Source organism: Suncus etruscus, chromosome 9, assembly GCF_024139225.1.
Source record: "Suncus etruscus isolate mSunEtr1 chromosome 9, mSunEtr1.pri.cur, whole genome shotgun sequence".
NCBI lineage: Eukaryota > Metazoa > Chordata > Mammalia > Eulipotyphla > Soricidae > Suncus > Suncus etruscus.
Window position 1 is genome coordinate 97,809,879 of NC_064856.1, and position 9,537 is coordinate 97,819,415.

At 41.8% G+C, this 9,537-nt stretch overlaps 1 protein-coding gene across 1 annotated transcript; it reads left to right on the plus strand.

Annotated features, from left to right (window-relative positions):
* Positions 1 to 6,845: 6,845 nt before the first annotated feature.
* LOC126017891 (olfactory receptor 4B1) lies at positions 6,846 to 7,772 on the plus strand. The gene has a single exon (XM_049779956.1). It carries the CDS (start codon positions 6,855 to 6,857, stop codon positions 7,770 to 7,772), a length of 918 nt encoding a protein of 305 aa, XP_049635913.1. The 5' UTR covers positions 6,846 to 6,854.
* Positions 7,773 to 9,537: the final 1,765 nt, after the last annotated feature.

Below are 9,537 nucleotides of genomic sequence, written 5' to 3' on the forward strand. Positions count from 1 at the left end.
CATCATCCAAACAACTCAGTTGGCAGTGTGTGTGTGTGTGTGTGTGTGTGTGTGTGTGTGTGTGTGTCCCAAGCCAAAAGCAGGCAGTCGGAAAGGAATTAAGAATAGACCCTGAAGGAAACAAAAATAAGGGCTAGGTAAGAACTCTGGCCTGATTGAGGCAATGATTGCAAAATGAAAGAGTGTCCAGCACCCAGTGGGTGCCCAGCGATGACCTGGCCATCTTCATATTCATCATTATCCTAGCTGGAATGTCTAATGCTTTGCCAAAGCATCGGAGGCCAGAGGAATAATCAAGTGTGAAATCACTTGAAAGACAACCATTTAGTGCAAGTTGTAATTCTGCCCCTTCTGTTGTTGGAGCTGCAATTCGAGAGCACCCAAACTGGTCTAAAATCATTCACAAGCAGCCTCTCTCACCCTTTTCTAGATTTCTTTTTCCTTTTTCTTTTAGGGTTTTGTGACCACTCCTGGGGCTGTGTTTATGGGTTATGTCTGGCTTGGTGCTGTTGGTGGGATGGGGGCATGTGGTGTCAGGATCAAACCCACACCTCTGGCATGCAAAGCCAGTTAAGCCCTCTCCAGCTTGGTCATCATTTCTTTCCCTTCAGTCTCACAGGCCGTGGAAATTGGGAGAATTGGAACCAACAGCTCACCTAAGGCCCCAGGGTGAACAACCCTCTCCCAGAACACAATTGCCAGGTATCTGGAATGTCTCAAAGTTCTTGGAAGCAATTAAAAGACATTTTGAACCTTTCCTTAACTCAGTTTCTTGGCAAAGTGTCACATTAGAGACAAAAAAATCCCCATGGAGAATCTGGTCCCTTGATCACAGCATGCAGCTCGATTCATATTAAACAGCTCCAGCGTCTCAACACAGTGCTTGGTGTTCTAGTGTGTAAGGGTTTTCAACACTAAGAGATAGGATTTAAACCTCACTGGTTTGGCATTTCCAGCAACTCTTTTTCTGTTTCTAAATAGTAGGTCTAACTGGGAGCCTGATTTTCTGAGTTCCTTCCTTGGGTGAGCATCCCTGAAAGATCACAGGGCCCAGAAAAAAAATCTTGTTCTGTGGGAGCAAAAGTGATGCAGTTCACTGGACAAACCCATCCCTAGGGCAGAATAACATCCTGGGAGTGGCATCTCAGCAATATGGCTAAGTTCTACTTGTGAGATCCTGATAAGTCAGGCTGAGTGTGCGGCCCTGCCTATAGCCTATCTGTAAACTAAAACTATTTCATTAACTACGCATCTCTTGCCTTTCAGCACCAAAGTTGTTCTTGGTTTTATCTGGCATCTTTATCCGAGATGAAGTGGTTTGACCTGTTGGGTGCTTATCAGGATATTGCTCAGGGCGAAGGCTTTATTTTAAGTGGCTCTCTGCATCTCTTCATTTCTCTCCAGCCCCAGACAATCCAGACATTAGTTTGACTGAAGAGCTGTAGCAACTGAGCCTCAGCCTAAGAAGCACCTTGATTGTTAACCCCTTACCAGGGACTGGACAAGGTAAGGAAGACCTCTCCTAGGTGGCCCGAGTGGGAGTCAAAGTGAATGCCAAGAACATTAGTAGGTTGGGTGTTTGGCTGACCTGGCATTCGGTATGGTCCCCTAAGCACTGTCAGATGTGTCCCCAAAGCAAACAAAAAAGTTAATTCCAAATTGTCATGTGATTCATGGCAAGTCACTGTTTATTCCCTCAGCCACTGTTTTATGCTTTTTTTTTTTTTCTGGTTCTGTAAAAAGAAAGGGTTTGTCAGAATATGTTCGAAAGGTGTTTTTTTCTTTTTAATATTTTTTGCATTTTTATTTTATTTTCCCCAGTGCATTCTGGGATTCCACTATAGTATTACCTGGAGTTTAAAGGGATCATATCCAGAGGTCTTTGTGATGTGACTTGTTGTTCATGGCCATAGCCTTCCAGCTTCTGGCCATTTTATTCATTGGTTCTTGTCAGTTTTCTCTCACCAGAGCTTTAAGGGTGGAGAGTGACATTGTACCTGTTCAGAGGTTAGACTTCATCTACCTACCTGGCTTTTACATGTGACCCAGACATGGATTGCATAGGAGTCCAAATGTCCTAGGGTGTGCTAGGGTGATGGCTTTATGTGGGAAGGTGCAGCAGGATGAGGAAGTTAAATTTCTCATCAGTTAGAGAAGAAGAAAGAGAAGAGGAAGAGAGGAAAAAATAAAGAGGAAAATGATAGATTGAGCAAACACCCAGAAATCTTAACTGATAGTAATATTAATAGTTTCCTGTGAAGTCCTTTGGATATTGTAGTTCATATCTCAGTACTGCAGCAAGCATGATCCTTATACTAGGAAAAGAAGAAAACCCTGTTTACAAGGAGCTCCACCTGGGCAGCAGCTGCTATTTATTATTTTTTTAATTTAATTTTTTATTTTTGGGTCATACCTGGCAGCACTCAGGGGTTACTCCTGGCTCTATGCTCAGAAATTGCTCCTGGCAGGCTCGGGGGACCACAAGGGATGCCGGGATTCGAACCACCGTCCTTCTGCATGCAAGACAAAGCCCTACCTCCATGCTATCTCTCCGGCTCTAGCAGCTGTTATTACACTCGATCTCTGTCACTTCTTTGGACCCACTGCACCCTGTTTTATTTTCCTGAGTTCTTTCAGGATTCCTGAGCTCCTAGAAAATATTCCCTAACCCTCCCATGAATAGACAGGTAAATTGCCTTTCTGCAATCTATCACCTTTTTCTTTCACAATGATCCAAAAAGTAATCAGATATAATTCTCTGATGTTCCCAAATATATTTTTCAGTTTCCCTTAAAATACCTTAAAAAAACCCTGGAGTCCTAAATAGTGATCTTTGCAACATGTAGACCAATGTACTCTGATGATGATGTGTGTAAGAGATTAGGTTCAGTAAGTGAGAATTTGACAAGTCATGCCCTAGTAACACAGGCTTATAAAAGAACAACAAATATTTTCTATGGAGCATAATGACTTTAGCATGCTCTTGGCTCTGAGTTCTCACTTCATAGAAAATAATATCTGAAATAGGGAAAAAATATCAGGTGTAAATGTGGATTTAACCAGGGCAGTCAATGTTCTTTTTCTATGAGATAAATGATATGAGTTGTGGGCAATTTTACAGGTTTGGGAGAGTCTTACTTCTGTCATAGGAGGCCAATGTAGACTACAAGGAAACTTTTAGTATACAAATAGCATTAAAAAATCCATTATTTTTCTACACTGTTTAATCTATTTGTCAACAACTGAGAGTCTGCATACCAGCTATGAAATAGGCAGTTAGGAGCTGTGAGCATATCAAGAACAACAAACTTAGTCCAGAAGTCCAGAAGACAAAGAGGCAACATAAAACTACAGTAGTGATAAAAGTATATGTAAATTGGGGCTGGAGTGGTGGCACAAGCGGCAGGGTGTCTGCCTTGCACTCTCTAACCTAGGACGGACCGTGATTTGATGCCTTGGCATCCCATATGGTCTCCCAAGCCAGGAGCGATTTCTAAACACATAGCCAGAAGTAACCCCTGAGCTTCACCAGGTGTGGCCCCAAAACAAATAGCAAAAAAAAAAAAAATGTATATGAAAATGAAGGAATAATTCTTAAAATGAAGGAATAATCCCTAAGCACAGAACCAGGATGAGCACTGCTGGGTGTGTCCCCACCAAAACTCAGAGCCTGGATATAATTTTTCAGAGTGTTGAGAATTTGGTATTGAAATTGACAGCAAAGGCTTTCTAGAAACTGGACACTACGCAATGGGTGGGAGAGGGCTGCAGGGGTGCATGGATAGGGAATGCAAATGGCATACCTGATTCTCTTTTTGGACTTCCTTTCAGAGTAGGGCCTTGAGTAGAACACTGTTATAGCATGATGGGGAAGTGGATTTGAAGGGGATGGGATTTCAACAGGTGGAGGAATTTACACCTGTGCCAGGTAACAGGGAGAGTGGCAGTTTCTGAGCGATTCCAGCAGAAGTGACTCAGGGAAGAAATTTCAACAATTTTTTTTTTTAGAAATTTGAGGCACCATAATTTTTACAATTGCTGTTCATAATAGGGCTTCCCACATACAATATTCCAATTCTACACTTTGTCAGAGTGTCTACTTCCTACTACCATAATTTTAGTGCCCCTTATTCCCCCCACTTCCACCCCTGTGTTCCTCTCACAGAGGTGAACTCCATTATGTGGACCAATTCTCATTTTTTTTTCTTGCTTTTGGCCATTTGTTTTTCCCTTACTATTTCCTTATAGCTCATATCTGAGGGAGCTCAGCCTGTATCTGTCTCTTGTGTTTTTGTTTTTGGGTCACACCCAGTGGCGCTAAGGGGTCACTCCTAGCTCTATGCTCAGAAGTTGCTCCTGGCAGGCTCGGGAGACCATGTGGAATGCCGGGATTTGAACCACCATCCTTCTGCATGCAAGGCAAATGCCCTACATCCATGCTATCTCTCTGGCCCCCTGTATCTGTCTCTTTAGACTCAAGAAGAATTTGAATTTTAGTTTTCAGGATACCGGGGACATCTGGACACTGCCAGAGCCTGTAAGGACTTGGTGATACAACTTGGGCCCTGCCTGAAGGAGGAGGTCATGGAGTGTCAAGAAAGTAATTAGTAGAATCAACAAGATGTTGGGATAGTGCCAATATGAGAAATGCTGGTGAAGCATGAGTCTGAGCTAAAATATCTGTAGCATTGGGGAGAAGAACAGTGTTGTTGTGATCTCCACAAGTGACAGGGGATTTCCAGGTCCTCTGGGATATGATGACAGTTGGACTTATTTTCTCCAGCTGCTCCTAAGCCTTGATCTAGATCCTGGAATGGGCTGGAGGAGCCAGGAGACTTCTGATTTTCTCATAGTGTTGCCTCCCATTACCCATGTGGCTTTTTGATCTTTCATGTTCCAAAGATGGTGACATCAAACATGTCCCATAATGGAAGCTTCCTGACACTTCTTATTCCCTGGGAAGGTAGTACAGAGCATTGAGACAAGTTTTGTATCTGCTGTTACAGAAAGGCAATGAAATAACTAACCCAGTCCCTTTTTCTTGTCTCAGGAGAGGGGGCATCTCCTTCTTTCTCCCTCTGAAGAGGCTCATGTCTCAGCCTTGGCTCAACACTATACAAGATGTATTTCTTGGAGCAAGTTACTGAACCTCATTGAGGCACAATTTTTTCATCCACCCATTAGCAGCTCTCAAGTGTATAAAAAGAATGAAATGAGAGATGATTGTAAAATCTTGCCAAGTCCAGGACACAGGAATCACTGAATGAAGGGCAGCCATGCCCACTTGTAGGTTTGCAGGGACAGCTGTGAAAGATGGCGAGTGTCAGACAGCCATCTTCTCACATTCTTGTCAGGCCTTCAGTCTACTTCAGAGCATCTGCTTCCATTCCTCTGTACCTGTATGGCCCTTTCTTTGTTCTCTCTTTTGTTTTTGTGGGATGCCCTGTTTTAGGTCACACCATCCCCTAGATTTTGCTTATTATCTTACTGAGAAATCGCTCAGCTTTATTTTTTCCTTTAGTGTGTATGTTTTCAGATATTCACTATTTGAACAGTTGAGGAGGTTAAAGTTATTGAATCAATTTTATTTATTTATTTTGGGTTTTTAGGCCACACCCAATGGCATTCAGGGGTTACTCTTGGCTCTGCTCAGAAATTTCTCTTGGCAGGCTCAGGAGACCATATGAAATTCTGGGGATGGAATCTGGGTCCGTCCCTGGTTGGTCTTGTGCAAACATCCTACCTGCTGTGGTATTGCTCTGGCTCCCTGAATCAATTTTAATATGAAAGTAAGGTGGAAGAAGGGAAAATTGGGAATGAGAAACTTTCAAATTATTTTAAAAGCTGAGAAAAATCTCTAGGATTTTCTTTGTCTCATTTTACAAAATGTGCTGTTGAATTGAATTTCATGAAGTTACAGAGTGGCTGAGGTTTAGAGCCCTCTTTCTTTTCCCTTTTTATTTCATATTCCTGGAATCGTCAATGCATAGGATAGATGTTTATAAAACATTTACTCCCAGGATTGAATGGAAGTAAATCTTCATCTCTAGCTGACAAAAAAGTTTGTCAGTGGTAGAAAATCCAGAAGACAGAAATAAGTAAACCTATGAATCTCCATGTTCTACATTTGAACTATATTGTTCAGTAGTAAGTTGCACTCCTCACAATTTCCAGATGTCTCCCTTTTTATGTGCCAAAATTTCTCCAAAATGTATGTAAAAATTCATGAAGTTTTGGTATTGAAATAATTCATAGCTTACTGAGTTCATATAAATACTCAACTCTCTTTAGAAAGAAAGATACATTAATTTGTTCAATGAGATTGACTTCTGTGGAAAAAATGAAGGAAATGTGGAACTCAGAAGCAGAAAATCACTTGAGAATCTTAACACAATAGTTTGATGATAAAATACTGAGGAAGGGATAAGCATTAGTGACTAGAAAAGGAACACTGAGAACAGTGATTTCTTTTTCAGCATGGTAATAATTGAAACAGGCCAATTGGAATCAATCACATGATCTGATTCTTTTTCTGGATCCACTTTTTACTAGGAGCTTTAGCTAATTCAGAACCTTGCTAAATCTCAGTATCTTCACTTTTCATATAAAGATCATGGAGCTTTGAATTATCTTGAAGAATCTAATACAGAGTGGGCTGTTGAATACCCAAAGTGTGATATTTATTTTTTTTGGTAAAATCAACTACGGTAATAAGTTAATATCAAATGGACCAGTCAGGGATTATGTATAAATTCTATCAACAAGCAAGTGTGGAACAAACATAATGGACTGGTATTATGGATTGGTATTATGGTTGTTTTATCACAGGTCTCCATCATCTTCAAGCAAAAACAATGGCCAGTAAAAATAATGTAACTGAGTTAATTTTAACAGGCCTTTTCCAGGACTCAGAGGTGCAGAAGGTATGCTTCGTGCTGTTTCTTCCCGTGTACCTGGCCACAGTGATTGGCAATGGCCTCATTGTTATAACAGTGACCCTCAGTAAGAGTCTACGCTCCCCCATGTACTTCTTCCTCAGCTACCTGTCACTGGTGGAGATCAGTTACTCCTCCACAATCGTCCCGAAATTCATCACTGACTTACTTGCCAAGGTCAAAACCATCTCCATGGAGGGTTGTCTAGCTCAGATATTTTTCTTCCACTTCTTAGGGGTCACTGAGATTCTTTTGCTTGTCGTGATGGCCTATGACCGTTACGTGGCCATCTGCAAGCCTCTTCATTATATGAACATAATGAGCAGTCAACTGTGTCATGTCATGGTGGCTGGTTCCTGGCTTGGGGGTTTTATTCATTCCATAATTCAAATTCTCATCACCATCCAGTTGCCTTTCTGTGGCCCTAATGTGGTTGACCACTACTTCTGTGATCTCTTGCCATTATTCAAGCTCGCATGTACTGATACCTCTGTGGAGGGCATCAGCGTCATGGCCAATAGTGGATTAATTGCTCTGTGCTCTTTCCTCATCTTGCTGACCTCCTACATTGTCATCTTGGTCAACTTGCGGAACCACTCTGCCGAAGGGAGGCGCAAAGCCCTCTCCACCTGTGCCTCTCACATCACAGTGGTCATGTTGTTCTTTGGACCTGCCATCTTCCTCTACATGCGGCCCTCCTCCACCTTCACTGAGGACAAACTGGTGGCTGTGTTCTACACAGTTGTCACCCCCATGCTGAACCCCATCATCTATACACTCAGAAATAAAGAGGTGAAAATTGCCATGAGGAAATTGTGGGGCAAAAAGGACACATGATGGAGTAAAACTGTGAAAGAGAGGGGCCAGAGAGATAGCATGTTGGTTAGGCATTTGCCTTGTATGCAGAAGGTCAATGATTTGCATCCTGGCATCCCACATGGTCCCCTGAGCCAGCCAGGAGCGATTTCTGAGCATAGAGCCAGGAGTAACTCCTGAATATTGCCAGGTGTGACCCAAAAACCAAAAAAAAAATGTGAAAGAGATTAAAATTTTTTTTTATCTTGTTGGACATGCAAGAATGACAAAAACAAACAAAAGGATTGATGTTACCGCTACTGTGATTTTCCTTAGTAAGTTTTTTTCCTTTGGTAGCCTGACATACTGTGTCAAGAACAGAGGTCATAGTGGTTCCATGACAGCCAAGAATATCAGGATTTTGGTGATATTAAGATTCAAAGTTGGGGCCGGGTAGGTGGCGCTGGAGGTAAGGTGTCTGCCTTGCAAGCGCTAGCCAAGGAAGGACCGCGGTTCGATCCCCCGGCGTCCCATATGGTCCCCCCAAGCCAGGGGCGATTTCTGAGCACATAGCCAGGAGTAACCCCTGAGCGTCAACGGGTGTGGCCCAAAAACCAAAAAAAAAAAAAAAAAAAAAAAAAAAAGATTCAAAGTTAGGGGCCAAAGAGATAGCATGGAGGTAAGGCATTTGCCTTTTATGCAGAAGGTCATTGGTTCGAATCCCGGCATCCCATATGGTCCCCCGAGCCTGGCAGGAGAGATTTCTGAGCATAGAGCCAGGAGTAACCCTTGAGCACCGCTGGGTGTGACCCAAATAGAAAAACAAAAACACACAAAAAAACAAACAAAACAAAACAAAAAAAGATTCAAAGTTAGGGGGATGAAGAAATTGTACAATGGTATAGGATGTTCGCCTTGTATGTGACTGACCTGTATTCTATCCCCTGCATCCCATATGGTACCTGGAGCCTGTAAGAGTAATTTCTGCATGCAGAGCCAGGAGTAACCCCTAGCACTGCAGATTGTGACTCAAAAATCAACCCTCCGCAAAAATTTTCAAGTTTAGTTAAAATACAAAGAAAACATATGTGATGCCAGGGATTGAACCTAGGTTGGTAGCATGCAAGGCAAACACCCTGCCATCATACTATTGCTTGTGCTCCTGATTAATGTTCATTGGTGAAGTCAGAGGAGATGACTTATGTCAATGTTTATTGTTTTTTCTATCATCTATCATTGTGAACAATTTAGAGAAGAAAATTTGGCCTCAGTCGACTTAAGAATTGTATATACTTTCTACTGTTGAACTCCACTCCCCTTCTTTCCTTTAAGGTAAGGTAAAAGAATAAGGGCTGGAACATGTTAAATGTGCTACAGAATCCTGGTTTGTTTCTCTCTGGTGAGATACTGCCTGAGCATGTAGGTGAAGGATGATTTTAAAGGTGCTGGGAAAAACCTCTCCATGGTTGATGATGACCATAATTGATTCTTTAAAAAAAAATCTCAATTCTACCTGTATTGACTTTTCCAGCCTTAACTTTCTGACAAAATCTTAGACATTCTTTGTCATTTCATCTGACTTTTCTTTGGACTGAATTTATGCCACCTGTTCATGGCTATTTTTAATATACATATATCATTTCATTGATCTCTTTGATTATAATTATGTTATGTGTTTCTCTTCACTAGACTATAGATTCCCAAGAGAAAGTCTATCTATATTCCTTTCTTTGTGGCTCTAAATGTTATGCATGCAGCAGACACTTCATAAATGTTTGTGGAAAGAAAACCCCTTAGGACTGTGCTT